The 19,479-nt window shown below is 31.2% G+C and overlaps 2 protein-coding genes across 2 annotated transcripts in view; one reads left to right on the top strand and one right to left on the bottom strand.

Annotated features, from left to right (window-relative positions):
• Window positions 1–12,722, bottom strand: part of Jeb (jelly belly) — an 89,832-nt gene extending 77,110 nt beyond the window's left edge. Inside the window, exon 1 of the mRNA XM_026642850.2 lies at window positions 12,495–12,722. The gene's annotated coding sequence lies outside the window, so the exon portion shown is untranslated. The remainder of the gene's footprint in view (window positions 1–12,494) is intronic.
• Window positions 12,723–17,404: 4,682 nt separating this feature from the next.
• Window positions 17,405–18,702, top strand: LOC113402553 (lipase member I-like). Its single transcript, XM_026642842.2, has 2 exons — window positions 17,405–17,596; window positions 17,679–18,702. The coding sequence occupies exons 1-2, from the start codon at window positions 17,467–17,469 to the stop codon at window positions 18,626–18,628; spliced, it is 1,080 nt and encodes a 359-aa protein (XP_026498627.1). The 5' UTR covers window positions 17,405–17,466; the 3' UTR covers window positions 18,629–18,702.
• Window positions 18,703–19,479: the final 777 nt, after the last annotated feature.

The following is a 19,479-nucleotide window of genomic DNA, read 5'->3' as shown; positions in this document are numbered from 1 at the left end:
ATATATTTTTATTTGTGGTGACTTCAATGTAAATTTATTAGAAAACTATAGCACAAATATTAGATTCAGATCTTTATTATATTCATATAACCCCATTAACTTATTCTTAGAGCCAACTAGAATCACTGAATCCACTGCAACATGTATTGACAACATATTTACCAACAGTGTACCTAATCATAAATGTATTATAAATATGTTAAGTTCTGATCATTGTGGACAGTTTGCTTCATTTAATTCGCAAATAAAAAATAATGCTAAGGATTTAAAACAGACATGTTCCAATCAATTTGTATAGAATTGAGAAGTTCAGAAGTAATATCATGGCAAAGCTCTCATATTTACAGTTAAATGATAATTCTAATGAGCTTTATAACAATTATATTAAATTAATTAAAACAGAATTTAATGCCATATATTTACTTCCAAGACAGTCAATTATAGGAATTTTCTTAAATTTAATGATTGGGCGACTGTCGGAATTCACAAGAGTAGGCAGAGGTTGTATGAACTTTATAGTGAAAGATCATACAACCGGTCTTTTACATTTATCAGTTATGTTAGTGCCTACTGTAAACTATTCAAACGTGTATGTCATACAGCTAAATCATTGCATATATAAAAAAAAATATTGACGCACCTGATAAAATTAAAATGACATGGAAAATTATTAATTGCGAAACTGGAAGAGTCAAAAATAACATCTCCGACTTTAGCTTATCTATTGATAACAATTTATTTTCCTTAGATTGGGATGTTGCAACTGTTTTTGAAAAAATTTTTGCTGACATTCCATTTTCGACTACTAACTCATTAAATTCCTCTCCTACCGTTGCTGAATCATTATTAAAAAAATAATGTGGAAGAATGTAATATTAGTTTTAAATTTAATACAGTAAGTGTAAATGATGTAATAAGTTCCTTCAGATCACTAGATATTAAGAAAACGGCCGATCTGTGGGGGATCTCTGTTAAGGTAGTCAATTCAATAATTGATGTAATCGCACCCTTCCTTGTCACTATAATTAATAATTGTGTCCTTAGTGGCGTGTTTCCTGACCTCATGAAACATAGTAGAGTATTACCAATATTTAAGTCAGGTAGTACATCAGACCCCAACCACTATAGACCCATCTCTGTACTATCAACTCTTAGCGAGATCTTTGAAAAGTTATTACTAAATCAAATGCTAGTACATTTTAACAATAACAAGTTGCTACACAAGGAACAATTGGATTTACAAGGGGTCGCTCGACAACTGACGCTGGTGTTGAACGCGTTAAAAATATTTACAAGGCCTGGGAGGCGTCACGGGATGCCTTAGGGATATTTTGTGATTTATCTAGGGCCTTTGATTGTGTGCAACACGAAACTGGTCAGGAAGCTACGTCATTATGGAATTAGGGACACTGCACTCAGTCTTCTGATTTCGTATCTGAGCAATCGGATTTAGAGGGTTGATGTAAATGGAAAGAGAGATCTCCCGGGTCTCCAGTTACTGTGGGGTCCCTCAAGGATCAATTCTTGGACCATTTCTCTTCCTTGTTTATATAAATGACCTGCCACATCTCTTAGGTGATAAACTCGAGATAGATATTGTTTGCTGATGATACTTCTTTAATTTTTAAAATAAAAAGACGTCTTTCAATATATGACGATGTGAACAATGCTCTCTCTGTAATAGTAAATTGGTTTAGTGTTAATAATTTAATGTTAAATAGTAAAAAGACAAAATGTATTAAATTCACTACTCCCAATGTAAGATGTGTCAAAAAGAGTGTACTTTTAAACGGGGAAGCATTAGATGTATTAGAATCAACAGAGTTCCTTGGTATGACAATAGACTCTAAGCTCCAATGGGGCCCCTATATAAATAAATTGGCGAATAGACTCAGCTCTGCAGCGTATACGGTAAAAAAAATTAGACTTGACTTATGTGGATACGGCTCGCCTTGTGTATTACAGTTATTTCCACAGTATAATGTCGTATAACATTCCTACTCTGGGGTAATGCAGCTGACATTAATACCATTTTTGTACTGCAGAAGAGGGCTATTCGTGCAATTTATAACCTGGGCCCAAAAGATTCGTTAAGAGGTAAATTTAAAGAAATTAAAATAATGACTGTCGCTTCTCAATTTGTTTTTGATAATGTTATGTATGTACGCAAAAACATAAATGATTTTCCCAGAAATTGTGACGTACATTCTATTAACACTAGGAACAAGAATAAACTTGTTACTCCAAGTACCCGATTACACAGGGTTAGTAACTCTTTTTTGGGGCAATATATACGTTTTTACATCAGGATCCCAGAAAACGTTCAAAATTATTCAATTATAAAATTCAAAAGAATCGTTAAAGAGCGTTTGTGTGCTAAAGGATATTCCAATACTAATGACTTTTTAGTTGACTGCACACCTTGGGAATGAAATGATCGCCTCCAGGCTGTTTCAAATAACTAAAATATAATTATTATTGTACATGCAAATTGGAAAAAAAAATATATACCGCTGAGTATCTTTCGCCGGTTCTTCTCAGGTCCGAGGTGTTAAATTCCGAACCGGTGGTAGATTTTTGACTATCAATAAGCAAGTGTAAATACTTCTATATTGAATAAAGATTTTTGACTTTGCTACTTTTTATTTGGAATAAAGTGTTGTAAAGGGTTGAAAAGGGGGATGAAAAGTTGTAAGTTGTTGAAAGTATTGTCATTTTTAGAACTAGCGGCATAAAACTTATATTTTAGGCTGTACACTTTTAAACTAACATATCATGACACCCACTAAGGAGTAAATTTCGGAAATTCTACCCCTAAAAGGGTGAAAAAAATTTACGTTAGAAACATGACACTTTATTTTTGGGATATTGATTAAAAAGGAGTAGATACTTATTTAAGTGTTTCTGCATATTATACCCCTACGGGGATGAAATAAGGGTTGAGAGTTTGTATAGAGTGTCCGTCATTTTTTCAGATAGAAACATGAAACTCTATTTTTGGTGATAAAAAATGAGTAGATACGTATTTAAGCGTTACTAGATAATCTACCACTAAGGGGTGAAATAAGGGTTGAAAGTTTTATGGGAGTCAATCATTTTTTAAGCTAAAAATATGAAACTTTATTTTGGGATACTGATTAAAAATGATTAAATACGTGTTTAAGTGTTTCTAGATATTCTATCTCTAATGGGTTTAATAGGGGTTGACATATCTTACATAGATAAATCTGGAAGTCTGTCATTTTTTAAGTTAGAAGCATGAAATTTTATTTTTGTGTTATTTATTAAAAATGAGTTAATACATATTTTAAGCGTTTTTTTTATATTCTACCTCTGAGGGGGTGAAATAAGCGATGAAAGTTTTTTTGGAAGTCCGTCATTTTTTTAATTAAAAATATGAAACATTTTTTTTTTTTGATAGTGTTTAAAAATGAGTAGATACATATTTAAGCGTTTATTTATATTCTACCTCTGAGGGGGTGAAATAAGGGATGAAAGTATTTTTGGAAGTCCTGCATTTTTTTAATTAAAAACATGAAACTTTTTTTTTGGATTTTGTTTAAAAATGAGTAGATACGTATTTAATAACGTTTGATAACGTTTCTGTATATTTTATGCCTAAGGAGGGAAATTGAGTTAAAATTCCATATATAGGTAAGTCTGGAAGTCTGTCATTTTTGAAGTTAGAAGCATGAAATTTTATTTTTGGGCTACCGATTAAAAATTAGTTGATTCGCATATAAGCGTTTTTGGATATTTTACGCCTAAGGGGAGAAATTGGGTAGACGTTTCGTATATAGGATAGTCTAGTAGTCCGTCATTTTTAAAGTTAGAAGCATGAAATTTTATTTTTGGGCTACCGATTAAAAATGAGTTGATTCGTATTTAAGCGTTTTTGGATATTTTACGCCTAAGGGGATAAATTGGGTAAACATTTTTTATATAGGATAGTCTGGTAGTCCGTCATTTTTAAAGTTAGAAGCATTAAATTTTATTTTTGGGCTACCGATTATAAATGACTTGATACGTATTTAAGCGTCTCTGGATATTTTACGCCTAAGGAGGGAAATTGGGTTAACAATCCGTATACCGATTAGTCTGGAAATCTGTCATTTTTGAAGTTTGAAGCATGAAATTTATTTTTGTGCTACCGATTAAATATTAGTTGATTCGCATTTAAGTGTTTCTGGATATTCTACCGTAAGGGCTGAACACATACACCCTTGTGGTATACAAAGAGGTTTTATATTAATGTAATATTTGAAGTTAATTTGTAAATATATTCATATTCTACGCGAGCAAAGCCGCGGGTAACAGCTAGTTATTAAATATAGCTAATGTTATCCATTCCTCAATTAGCTTAAATACTATAAAATCAACACATTGCTACGCAAATTTTACCAGTGATAGAAACGCTTAATAATGTTTGTTATGACATGTGTAAATAACCAGTTCGCTATTTGAAATCGACATTGGCTTTCGCAGCTGTCAGTAGTTGACATTGAAGCATACACATATTTTTAATATATGTATTATTACATAATACAACGAAAGTTTGTTATACCATTACTCATTTACGCTTAAACATAAGAATGGATTATAATATTTGACATATAAGTATAATACTGTAGAACAAGTGAAGCGGGCTGGTCAACTAGACATAAAGTTAATTCATCTAACATACAGTCTATCCAAAAAATAAAACCAAAAGGGCAATTTTTATAAAGGAAAAATTCACACTCGTCGGTCAACAATACTGTAATTTGTTTTTGTGTGACAGTTTACGTATATTACGTGGTAATTACTAAAATTATTTTAATATATTGTATAAAGTGTTTAGTTTTGAATTTTAAAAAAGATTGTTCGAAATTAATCGATACTTAAATCTAAAAAAAATACACCGAAAATTACAAAATCAATAAACTATATATTTGAAAAATAAAATAATTTACAGATGCATAATATTTTAACGCCAGTTGGTACTTTGATCTTTGAAGTTATAACACATCTAACCGAGATGCTGCGGTCACAAAACTATTACGAAATATTTATAAATATTTAAGTAAAAAATCATGCTTGGAGTATCTTTTAACTTAATCATTTCCAATTAGAGTTAGCAGCTCTTGTATGTCCCAGAGCTTGACAAAGGCTTTCTCTCTTGTTAAGAAGGTTTAGAGCGTATTCTACAACGTTGTTCGAGCGCAGTATAGTCGTAATTGCCGAATGAAATCAATAAAAACATGTGATATGTATACCAATAGTCTTAAAGACCATAGTCACTTTAAATTATTATTTTTTAATCCTTGGCTATGTTATAATAATTATAATATCCAAAAGAATTATCCATTTATTTCTTGCCAAAATATAGCGTATAGAAACAGAATTATTTTATAATTTAACTTGACCTAAAATCTGGACTCCGCCTTTTCCACATTCTCATCTATTGTACTATGATGAATGTAACGCTAACGAATCTTTTTTAGTATCGCATCCGGAAGGGTAAAAGTGTTATTCGTATGAAAGCAGACTTAATTTAGGAAGTATTTCCGTATTAAAACGTTATGCTAAATTTGAAAGTTTCCATCCCTCTAAAAATGATATATGTCTAAGCTAGAATAGGCTCGTATTAATTTATGTGTGTTTGTGTATGTATGTGGATGTGTAAGTTTACCAGCATTATTAAACTGTTAAATCATAATCAGTCTTCATGTCTAATAAATGCCACCATAACCACTCTTAAGGAAGATTAGGATGCGCACAAACACAAGTGCACATTCAATTGGTGTTCTCTTGTTCATTTGTTTTAAAAGTACGTCACAAAATCGTCATAATTAAAAAGAAGGACCAAAAATATGCTTTATTATAAAAATCTGTTAAGAACGAGTATAACTTCAGCTCTACGACATATAAGCAATGGAAAGTTTTGATGAACCACTGATCACTCACTAGTGAATTTAGTATGTAAATAGCCTTTAAAGGCTGCCGTATTTTTGTTCGAGTTTAGAACTGTATTGTAATAGAATTACGAGATAAATATCAAGTGTGTTTATAATTTTAATTATAATCGAATAATATAATTTTGGGATGTGTTTCTATTACATCTTTGTTTTTTATAAATATTTTACTGATGGATGAAAATTCTGGAAGCTGTTGTTATTTAAGTAACAGCCTGTGAATATTCCATCGCTGGGCTAAGGCATCATCTCCCTTTGAGGCGAAAAGGAAAGAAGGTTTTGTTATGTAAATAACAAAACCTTCCTTCATTTTATTTAATATTAGACTCACATAAATAAAATATACATAAAAGACTTAACTAATCCCTTAGTTCACAATTCCTTTAAATATGAAATAAGTGATGTGAAGTTCGTAGTTATTGCTTCTAAGGACAATGAACAATATGCTAGAGAAACACATTCTATCAAATGATCATACAATTGCAAGTGACCGGAACTGTAAGTTTGTTTTCTGTGATTTGCATGAGCACGATACCGTACCACCTGTGCTGCCTGAATTATTTATCTCTTACTTGTTTATTCAGTTCTTATTATTGCCGTTTAAAAAGATACCATCATAGCATTCCGTTTATTATTGGAGCTACGACCAGGACATTAAATACGTTGATTACGCGATTGGTTTGGGAGCTTGGTATTTCAGAATAATAATATTTTTTTGTCGTTTGTGGAAACGTTTAATAGTTTAGGTAAATATTAATCGATTTGGTTTTAATTATTTTTTTTTAGAGCCGAGATGGCCCAGTGGTTAGAACGCGTGCATCTTAACCGATGATTTCGGGTTCAAACCCAGGCAGGCACCACTGAATTTTCATGTGCTTAATTTGTGTTTATAATTCATCTCGTGCTCGGCGGTGAAGGAAAACATCGTGAGGAAACCTGCATGTGTCTAATTTCAACGAAATTCTGCCACATGTGTATTCCACCAACCCGCATTGGAGCAGCGTGGTGGAATATGTATACCTTCTCCTCAACGGGAGAGGAGGCCTTAGCCCAGCAGTGGGAAATTTACAGGCTGATTATGTATTTATTATGTTATTTTTTTTTGTAAAATTAATATTTATACTATATCCATTTGATTTCTACTTGGGTTGTAAGTCAAAATTATTCTATTAAAATATCCGAAGTTGATTAAATTGGAAAAAAACTCAAATGATTCGGTCAATGGTTTAGTTTATTTTTTCTGAATTGTGTATTGCTATTTGCGTTACTACTGTTGACGGCATCACTGGTTGGGAGGCCAGTATTGAGACACAGCTTAGAAAAGGGGTGCTCAGGTGAAGGCTCGGTGTGACTAACACGCCTAGGGTTTTTGTGAGAACGCACTTCGGCTTAGGGCATGTTGATGCGCTATGCTGAACGCGTGTTGCCGTCACGTTGATGAGACGTTGCAAGGCGAGTACATTATATTTGCCAGTGGAGCCTTTGTATTGTCGTTTTTTTTTTGTTTTGGCTTTTATTTGTGCCAAGAGGGCACAGATTATTTCGCCAATGTCACGTGCGTGATCGGTTTCATCTCTGCTAAGAGAAGAGTGGTTATTGTTATCCTCATGAACGTCACTGTTATTAATTAACTGATTGGATCAGTTTTTTTTTTTAATTATATTAACTCCGTTAACTGCAAAGCCTTTTATATTTTTTTTCTAAACGGTCTTATTATTGTAAAATGATATTATCTACGCTACAGATGTTGAAATAAGATATATCTTTCGTAATCGTGCTGCGATGCCAGATAGAATCAATTTTATTATGGTGTTTTTTAGTAAAGAAAATATTCTTACAAAAATCGTATTTGGTAAACAAGTATTTTCGATATTTTAATTGTATTCCATTATTCAACTCTATTCAAAAGATTCGTTGAATGTGTTTAACAACATATGAATACGTCATATATGTGTTTCCGCGGTCCAAATCCCGGGTTGGTCCAATAAAACGTTATTGAGTTTTTCTATCAAGAAAGCACGTTTGTTCTGCACCTGAACACTCTGATCGTGTCGGATGACCATCCCACTGGATTATGAGAGAGACCTATATTGCTATATTATGTATATTTATGTTTGCGTACATACATTAATGAATGATATCTCCTTCATGGACAATGGTTGCAAAGGAGGTGCATTATCATCAATTTATTTATTTAACTTACCGAAGCCAAAGGATGATGTGTAGAGCGGGCATATATGTTTAATAGATTAGAATTTGGTAGGAATATTGTATTTTCCGTCGTAATAATCGAAACACCTGAATTTGACATTTGAATCTGCCTCATGTCACTGAACAGGAAAATAACATTTTTGATTGAATAAGTAACGTCACATGTATCCAAACTCCATTAAATTTCGATCTCCGAAATTGTATTATTTAAATAAGATATACTATAAATGTATTCAAAGTAAGTATAACAATTGTTTTTCATTATATATTGTTGTTATATTTCCTTAACGTAACTTAGACAAGATGAAAAACATTTTTTTACTTAGTTAAAAATACGATAGGTTTCACGATTAATATTTGTAAAGGGATAAAGTTTAATTAATCGTTGAATTCAATTTGGTGCAACTTTAATAACATTAAGCTTCTTGAAATTTGTAACAATACATTTAACGCTTAGCAGATATTCTAAATAATTTTCTTGGTTCATTTGATTGAATTGGAATATTATTAGGTGAAAGATTTTATACTTCAATTCAAATTTCATATAAATGTTTATCACTTCAATGACTCGTGCTTTAAAATCGTTCGATGAAAAAACAGCGTGGTGTTCAATTTTTGGTAGCTCCTACTAGAAAATTTACGTAATTGAATTTGGCTAATATTCGCGGATACATTTATGAAAACTAAGATCAACGTCGGTAAAATAAAATTTTAAATTGGTCACCATTGCCGTTAGGTAGTGTAAGAGTGTATACAATTCCTAGAAGTAGTAATTACACTGGTATACTTATCCATTAAAACGGAACACAACAATATATCGTAAATCGCTGGTGTAATATTTGATAAAGGTTACCCTCTTTGTATGTTTACAAGATTGAATGCATTATATATTTAATTAGTCCTTTTAAGTTTATTGTATAACGTAAGCATCTGCTCAAAAAGCATCTCTGGAAATTTCAAATTTAATGTGGAGAAAAGAAAACGAGGTAGGTAGCTTATTTTATAATCTTCATAGATTCAGAATTTGAATCTATATTAAATTTCTTACCTTGTCGTATTATGAAGCCAGGAGACACAAAACAGAATACTGGTATAAAATACGGTCTTTTGTTTCGCGTTAGTAATAAATAATAATTTTATATTTGGTTCAATCGTAAGTATTGTAACGAGATTTATTTTTACATTCAGGAAGAATACTTGTGTATTTATAATTCTGTTATTATTTCATAGAATACAGGATTTATTACATAATATTGAGATTCCTTAAATCTGTTCTGGTTTTCTGGTTTGTTACAGTTAATAACCGTTAGATGTTAGTTTATATAGATACTAGCTGTGCCCGTGATATTTTAGTTTGAAATAAAATAAAATATTATTGCTGGGTAATCGGTTCAACAGATTCAGATTTTATCTATTACAAACAAATCTTTATTCGTAATATTATTATGTACGACTGGCCTTTCATACAAACTACCATTACCTGGTTTTACCCCTTAGGGGTGGAATTTAGTAAAATCCGTTCTTAGCGGATGTTTACACTCTATAAGGAAGTTATAGTTTCTGAAATTTCGTGATTAATCCGTGAGTGGTATTTCGCTTTTGTATATATAGAAGATAGATATATTATTATAATATATGCCTCGTGCTCGGAGGTTACAATGTCGTGAAAAATCTTCTATGTGTTAGATGGAATTCTACCAAATTGTATCCATAAATCCGCACTGGAGAAATGGGGCTAATATGATTTAAAATATTAAGATAAAGATTCATATATGAAGTCTCTAATCTGTAGCTGAAAATTACTTTTTTGTTTTCCCTCATAGAAGAGAATTCATTAAAATAATTTAATGAATTGATATTGTTTTAATAAAGGCTTTGTATTCGATTAGAAAACACACCATTGTAATAATTGAAACTTAATTGTCGATTTTTGTATGGCTCATGACTCTTGACATTTAAAAGAAAACGTCCAAGCAAGGCTTATGAAGATCAGTTACCTACCCTCGTGCACACTATGTTCGCTATTTCCCAAGAGTATAATTCTGTTACTAACACTTTATACTTCACGAAGTTAACCTACTCGGTATATCATATTTTACGGATAAGCTATCCGTGCTATATTTAATGAATACATTATTTGAAATACAAGTCTTTTTTTGATTTATAACTTTTTGAAAAAATGTTTATTCTAACCGATTGATGCGGATTCAAGCTCAGGCAACCACTACTGAAATTTTACGTGCTTAATTGGTGTTTATAATTCGTCTCATGCTCGACAGTACAGGAAAACGTCGCGAGGAAATGCGTGTGTTGGATCAAAATGTGCCACACCCGCATTGGAGCGTGATGGAATAAACTTCAATCCTTCTCCTAAAACTGGAGAGCCTTACCCCAGCAGTGGGACATATAGATGATTAAGTTTCCAAGGGCTACATTATTTTTACCTATGTTTACTGAAAATGCAAGAAAGTTTTACAAACAAAAGTTTTTATAGTATTTTTAAAATGTAAATATTTTGATGACATGTATAACTACGTAGGAAATGCTAAAGTTAATGATGATATAAATTAATGATGATGGAGGTAAAAGGGATAATAATAAAGAGCCCTAAAGTTTTAAAAGGTTAAAAGGCATGTTAACACGTTCCATCCGTTATAGCAGAAACTATTTTCATAGCTTTCTCGCCTGATAAAAATTCATTTGCAATTTATATGACAAAGCGCTTTTAGAAATATCTGAAATTATTATTAAAAGTGAAAACTGATCTGTTAAACTTTTAACTATCTTATTTATATTTAACTTTAAATGGCAAAATTGTTTGGGTTTTCGTTAGCGTCGCTTGCCAACTGCTTGCTGCCAACGATCAACTTTCCCGTTCATTCTTACAAAAATATTTCTACAAACCATTCAATTTGGAACAGTTTTCTATATTTGTAAGTAACACAAAGACACACAATCAATACTTGTGTAAATTTAGTCGTCGCTAATGCTAAATATCAATATATGTTTGGCGTTCGCCCAGTGTGACATTTTCGATTGAATGTAATCATTTTGATAATACCTTCTCCTTATTTAAGTTCACCACTACGTACAATTACAAAATATTAAAACAATAATATTAATTCCAAAGTTCATAAAATATTGTCCTTGGGCCCTGATGTTTCTGTTACTAATTAATATTAATATAATAATTAACTCACTCCTTGTAATAGGATATATTGAAAAGACGAAGTAATTATTTAATTAGGTATTATATCTAAACATATGTATATATATGTAATAGACTAAATTAACTAAGTCAAAATCGAAACTCAATCTGTTTTATAAGCGCCGACGGCTTCCGCCATAGTCATAACTTTTTTATTACCCTCGACAGAAATCCTTAAATCTCATAAGGTAGCAAGACTATACCACTAATATATTCATAATAATAGATTTTTGATAAAAAAAAATCACTATTATATGTTAATTTATAAATAAGCTCAATTACGAAAATCAATGATTATGAATAATTTTCCAGCATTAATGATTAATTATACCTCAGCGTTAAATTAATTTATATCCAATCAATTTAAATTATAATTTAATTTCAACGGTCAAATAATATTTATGTTCAAATAAAATATTTTCTGTAATCAACAGAGAATAATAAACGAAAAAAAATAAACTGACATTTTCTAAGTTTAAGATTAATTTAAAAAAAAATGTTATAAACATTTTTTTTTAAATTAATTATTCAGATGATAAGAAGGAAAATGAAATAAATAAATTGCTTCATTAATAGATTTTCTGAGAAATACGTGTGAGGCTTCGATCTTATAATCTGAACCGTCGATAATGACGTCACATCCGACGTAAGAATGTTAAATCGTTTCAGGAATGACGCGTAGGATTTACGAAAATCTTGCCCAAATAAGTACTTTCTGACTTAAAAGATCATTATGACCAAGATGTTAATACTAAAAATTTAGTTATGTTAAGGATTTTCAAATTCAAAACACCTTTTTTGGAAACGTTTATAAAAAAAAAACAGGTAAATAGCCCAATTGAATATCCTAAATCTTAACACCAAACATATTATCTCTATTTTAAATGTGAAATCATTTATTTAAGATTAGGATTGATTAATAAATTAGGATTGAGGGAAAAAAAGAAAAAAAAATGCAAATAAATCATTTTATATTTAACCAATTTGCTAAAATGAATAAAAAATAAATCAAGCAACAACACTGAAGCGTTTAGCCAAATATAACATTGCAAGCTTAAAAAAAAGAAACATTTCTAAATGAGAAATCAGCAGGAATACAAGCAAAAATACGTGTAACTCACGTGAATGCGAGCGCGGCTTGATGCGGTCCCGGTGTAAAGTGATGAAACACTATGTATAGAAAGGACACCGTGCGTTAGTTTGTTATGCCGGCAGCGCGGTGGCACGGACGGCGTGTCGCGAGGCGGCGAGGCTGCGGCGGCACTGGGAGAGCGGTACTCGGGACAGGTCGTACCGGGACGTGCGACTGGCGCGGCGGCAGGCAGCTACTGGAGGCAGGCGGCAGGCGTCAGCGGCAGCGCGCACGGCGCAGCCCGCCCACGGCTGGGTGCCCGCCGTCACGCCACTTACCCCACACCGAATAATTCTGCACGTATTGCAATTAAGATGTTTATTTCACTATTTTAATAATTAATATTTCTATAAAGTATCGTTTCATATTGTATCACAAAATTTGATGTATTTTTTTTTAGTATTGTTTTACCGGTCACAGTCTATTTATATTTACTCGTTCTGTCAATAAGCTGATTGTTTACCAAGTTTTATACCTAGTCGTTGTGAAGGCTTTATTGATATTTATGATAATTCCTATTACTCAGCATGAATGTTCCGGTGCGTCATATACTTCGATAGAGGTATTCCGCTTAGTTTTCTTCGTCACTTTCATTTTATTAAGAAAGCTGTAGTCATATAGCAGCGGTTTATTTGTTATGCGAAATGTAAGAAATATAATAACGAACAACGTTATTTCGAACGTGAAGAGAAACGAATACACATTAATATCGATGAACAAGCACGAGCGAAAACGGAATCGAACTCATCGACATGGCCGGAAAATATTTTCCTCTTTATATCTTCCTTTCTCCTCCATTGTTATAAAGACGATATTGAGAGAAAACACTCTTAAATGGAGAATATTATTAAATAGCTTAACATTTGCAAATTGCTATAATGTAAATTAATTAAATATTTCTTACACAATTAAAATAATTCTAAGATGAATTAATTGTCTTGCGTGTTTTTATTACAACCCACGAATACTTTATCTCAAAGGTCGTCCACCTCCACTAAATCTACGAAAAAAATCAAATATAGATACAAACTGATACAACATTTGTAGTCTTCATTATGTTTAATGTTATACGGCCTTATATAATCGTTGGAGTGTATTGAAAATGTGATTTATCTTTATCTATCATCATTGTTTTGATATTTGAAAGAAAAGACACAGAATTACTTAACTAATCACCTCGTAAACAATGTTTATAGGTCTACGTTTAATTTAAAATAAGTTACCATCAATAAGACGTTCACCTTTCGTTAAAATCGTGCAATTTCGAAATAAAATACAAAACAATACAATTTAAGTTTTCATACATACGTTAAATGAGCTAATAATAAAACGTTGAATCGACAGCGGTACTTCTTTTGATCAATGAGTAGTAAAATAAACTACCGAATCGACAATATATCGAATCTCACTTGGATTTATATATGAACACTTTGAAGTTTAATATTGTCTGTAATCAGAGAGTTATGCGATTACCGTAATTAAGGACATCTCTCATAATTCTAAATACTGTTATTGCATAATCACATTCAATTTCTTAAAATTTACATATTGTTCATGCAATAGCCGAGAGAGGTGATTAGATCACGTGAATCTTTAATTTGTATTTATAGTGTTATTTGAACTCGGTGGTGAAAGCCAAAGTAATAATTAAACCTGTGTATGTCTCCGGCGAATTGAATCCGCGTCGAAGTAGAGTGGCGTTATAATCTCCAGCTTTTCTTCAAAGGACTATTGCACAGTGGTGGGACATGTAGATTACATATTTTTTGATTATTAAATGATACATAAATGATAAATAAACAAAAATCCTAAACTAGCATTAGAATTTTTGTAAACAGACATCCACTAAACAAAATATTTCGGTCCGCCATTATTTTTGTTATTAAAATAGAATGTCTAAATGTATATAACAAGACATACTGTAGTAAATATAATTGTTTCATAAAAACGATTAAATATAATATCATAGAGTTGTTTAAAAACTAAACAAAACAACAGTATTTGAGGTACGGAATTGCTGAGTATCCGTTAGGAGATTTGTTGAAACTGTTACGTAAGAGTTTATTTTACGATTATGAACAATAAAAACATATACCCTTAATTTTAACAAGAACATTTATTTTAAAAAAATAAACATGTTTTGTTAAAAAAAACAGTATATATACTGTTTGTATACGACAATATGATGACGTTTACATATTTATTATAAAATAATAATTACTAGAATGCCCTAACAACTTTATTATTTATATACTTTAATATTTAAGACTATACTTTAAGATTTCATATATATATTTTTTAAATCTTATATTTTCTACTGACACTGCACTTACCGACTGACCGAGGGCATTAGCAGCTTCCAATCAGTTGGTGACCACGACAGGTGTAACTGTCAAAACGTCAGGTAAAAAGGAAAAGGGATAATCGCTGTTAAAACCAGATATTATGTAAAAAGACTTCAATTAATAGAAAATAATACATACATATATATTTTTTAAATTACTTCAAATAATACTCTAAGAAATAAATTAAATTCGAGCAAAAAAAAATTTCATCTCGTATTTTTTACCCTTAGATATTTTTTCTTCATACTCTAATGGGACCAAACGGGAAGCATACAAAACAAAAAAAAATCTAAATCGGAGAAATGACTTCTGAGATAACAAGTATGAAAAAATACAATGGAATTGAAAACTTCCTTCTTTTATTAAATCGTTTAAAAATCGTGTTTCGAGCAGCTTTTAAGTAATATTCTTTACATGAATTTGCTGTAAAAATATACCAAAATAGGTTCCACCTTAAACAAAGACCTTCGTTTCTCCTTAACATGAATTTGCATTCTAATTGCATGCACATTATTATTACTCTGAAATATGATTGGTATCATACACTTTTAATGTAACACTAGTTAATGAACGGCATGCCTTTTAATGTAATGTATAAAATTATCCGATACGACTCGCTAGCCACATAAATGATAAGTTGGTTTAAGGGACTATTTGCAGGGTTTTGTACATCTGATGAAAAAAATTAAAGTTTTGCAAAATCAATCTCATGTCCCTCTGACCCTTAGCCACGGATTAATTTTATGAATCTATTGGTCAAAAATCGTTGGATATTTCTGAATTTAGATTCCGAAGACGTCGGGTTTATATTTAAAAAAAGTGGTTTATCAGATAAAATGTTTCGTTATAAAGATATATTTTTAAAATTTTACAACAGCGGGTTTTGTCATTATTTTAAATATAAATAGTCGAAAAAGTAGTATTCATCTTTTAATAAATATTAATCATTGGGATACATCTTAGACAAAATAATAAGCAAAACCCTGCGTCTTAATATATCCGGCGATAATAAAATATTCATTAAGTGAAAATGCATAAAAAATTTCAACAAGAAATAAAATAATTGGTTTAGCCGGCGTACTTTTCGACGGAATTGAGTTTTGCATATGGTAAGTTTTAGCATTTGTTGTAATCTAGTATAACGTTTTCAGAAATTAAGCTTAAGTTATTTTACTAGTCCTAGTGTGTTTTGTCGTTTTTCTTTTCAAATTTGAAAATATATGACATTTTTACAATATGTTTTGATTCATATTTTAACATCCCGTTAGTATTAGCATCTTGTAATTTAATTTTAAACCAATTACATCCAATTGCGTTGACTTGAATTTTGCACACTTTTGGTACCGGTGACGATACTTCGCGATAACTATCGGATATCGTTCCGAAAATGTTTCTGTTTTAAATTAAAAGTATATATTTTTTTTCCTGATTTCAGATTTACCTTTATTGCTTTATTTTCTATTGATTGAATTAACATCTACCGACGTATGCATTCGTTTAACTCTCCATCAGACAGTTGAAATCTGTCTCCAAAAACATAAAGTATAACCATTGCAACTGCAGTATATAGTAATAATAAATCTTCTGCTAAACCGGACCACGGGAATTTCGAAGTTTTGTGGTGAAAAACCTGATGGCACCTAGGTCACCAACCTAACCCGCACAAAGCCTTATCTCCGGTAAAGTAAATAATATATAGTCAAACGCATTATTGTGTGTAGTTTTAGACACTGATATACAACATTTGATCTTTCTATAGACATTCTAAGAATTTTAATAAAAGGCTGTATATTTAAATTATAATAATAACAAAATCCATCATCATCTATTTTCATTAGAGTAAACTTAGTGGCATTGCGCCATATCTAGTACAATATTAACTTTATAATAAAGAAAAAAAAATCTACAATTTAAATGTTTAAATACCTATTGTATTTATCCGTATTAGATAATAGTTATAAAATATACACTATAAACGGGTTTAAATAAGCACACTAATCTTGTGCTAATTATAAAAATAAAGAAATTTCAAATTGGAATGTTTAATAATTACATTTTACCAATGCATGTTATTATAAATTAATATTTTTATGATAAAATGTCTGTATTTTTTAAATTATTTTAAAGAATAAACCTACTTGATAATTTTGTGTGTTACACTGAATGTGTAATCCGTTAATGAATACGCTGATATTCCTTTTTTGCTACATTTTTTCTGCGTGAAAACTAATCTTCTTAAGCTCTATTTAAACGAACTGAACCATTGAAATGTATATACATGTATTACTGTAAGACAGATTTGTGAAATTTGTTTGCAGAAATAAAAAAGGGAAGCCGATAAGTCTAATATATAATATTCATATTTAATAATAGTAGTTATTATTATGTTACACTTAAAAGTGAAATTATACTAAATACAAATTAAATAAACTCCTTCATTTGAATCATTGTAACGTACACAATATGCGACCTTCTAAGTGAGCGAATGTAGTGCACTGGTTATTAACTCAAGCTTATGCCCCTCCAAATTTTTAACCAATACTGTAGTTGCCGAGTAAGCGACTGGACCTTTCTCTCAAAGCAGACAGTGACATAGTGACCGTGTTAGGGTTTGCCATGAACCTCTATACTGTTATATCGCTCGTAATAACAATTAAACATTTGTTAGTGTTTGATGTGATCGCACAAAGTGAGCAGCCGAACCTAAATTTCTTTGAGAACTTGTATGCAAAAATGTCCGGTGCATGTGAGTACAACCTTGACCTTAAGATTATAATGTTGTGCAAATAATTCAGTGAGTTTTCATTTTTGTTTATTGATATTTGCAGGTCGCGCTATTGTGGACTTACAATTTAATTCCATGAATAGTCAAAATGGAATATTGAAGACCATGAAAATAATTTACATTGATAAAACAGAAAAACGGACTTTCTCCATAGATAAAGCATTTCAGACTCTAACTCAACCTGATGTGTTTGATATAACTAAACAAACAAAAATCATAATTCATGGATTTAGGGACAGTTCACAGTCCTCAGTCACACAGGATATAGCTGAGGGTTATAATGAAAAAAATATGTTCAATGTGCTTCTCGTCGATGCAGAAGAAATGATGAATCAGAGATATATATTGTCCGTGCATAATGCCCGTCTAATAGGAAAGAGATTAGCTAATTTATTAGGTAATTTGGAAAATTTTGGAGCCAGCGCTGATGATTTTCATCTCATCGGTGTAAGTTTGGGAGCACATATAGCAGGATGGGCGGGGAAATACTTCCATAAATATAAATCACACTTAATTGGACGTATAACTGGATTAGATCCTGCAGGTCCTTGTTTCTCTTTTGCGTATCCTGACCAGAGGCTAGATAAAATGGACGCCAAATATGTAGACGTGATGCATTCGAATATGTTAATGCAGGGAGTGATCGAACCTCTTGGTCACGCCGATTTCTATATAAATGGAGGTGGACCTCAACAACCGGGATGTGTCATGCCTTCTTGCAGTCATCTCAGGGCAGCTCAGGTGTATGCAGAAAGTATACGAACTCCGAAATCATTTGTAGGTATTCGATGTCAAAGTTGGCAAAAATTTGAAGCAAATAAATGTAAAGATAGCGATTATGCCGTTCTGGGATACGGTTCCTCAACCTCGACACGCGGTCTTTATTACCTGCGGACGTCGGCTGGATCACCTTTCGGCCTTGGTATGAATGGTACGAAATATATCACGCCGAAAGACAATAATAATTGGTTAATGGATTTAAGTTACACTTGACGAATGTAATTTTTTGTGTAGTATTGTACTGTAATGTGGAACGTTCCATTGCCATAGATGTTTAATCAATTTGTGATATATATTAAGTATTGTGATTTTTTTAAATATAAATACTTTTTTGTTTATAAGTATTAGATGTTTAACACTACCATATATTTCTGACAGTCATGAATCAAATTTTATACGAATACGAATAAAAATAAGAGCTAAAACAATTGGATTGTTGCGACTATTTTTGATATGAAAGGCTAATTTAATGTTATTTAAAATAAATAGTATGGAATGGGGTGAAAACCAATTAATTAATTACGTAAGTTTACATTTATTCCGGTGCCACGTTTCTATTGAACGGATATTATTTACAAATTCTTTTTTTGTACCATTTTAATGTAAAATTTCTACGTCCTAAAATTAGAGACAAAATTTTTACTCGTTTTATTTCTTGTTGCAAAAACAAATGGTTTTATCGTTTTTTACGTCACCGTTTCATAACTAAACCACGACGAATGCCATTGACGTCGCGTCACAGAGAAATCTAAGTTAATTACATTGTAATACTATATTGTAATTAACCAGACTTTAGCTGACGTTTACGGAAATCAATTTAAAATATACTGTTTTAAAATAACTCTTTTAATGAAAGGTATTAAAAAAAAAATAAACAAAATAAATGTAGGTACGAATATTTAATAATCATAATTTGTTAATGTTGTACGTACCTGTAAGTTGTGCTTTAAAATGTAGCAATAAACATATTTGGCCTTCCAGTACTATCTTTTGTATTAATCCATTTAAACAACTGCAAATAAATGTCACGTAATGCGAGCAATAAGCGGAGCATTTACGCATAA

The sequence above is a fragment of the Vanessa tameamea genome, chromosome 11, assembly GCF_037043105.1.
Source record: "Vanessa tameamea isolate UH-Manoa-2023 chromosome 11, ilVanTame1 primary haplotype, whole genome shotgun sequence".
NCBI classification, from domain to species: Eukaryota; Metazoa; Arthropoda; class Insecta; order Lepidoptera; family Nymphalidae; genus Vanessa; species Vanessa tameamea.
The sequence above is the reverse complement of the archived record's forward strand: the minus strand, read 5'-3'. Positions and strand labels throughout refer to the sequence as shown.

Coding starts and splice junctions, on each gene's coding strand:
- LOC113402553 (XM_026642842.2), top strand. CDS start 17,467: ATGAACCTCTATACTGTTATATCGCTCGTAATAACAATTAAACATTTG. Junction 17,597..17,678: donor TGCAAAAATGTCCGGTGCAT/GTGAGTACAACC, acceptor TGATATTTGCAG/GTCGCGCTATTGTGGACTTA.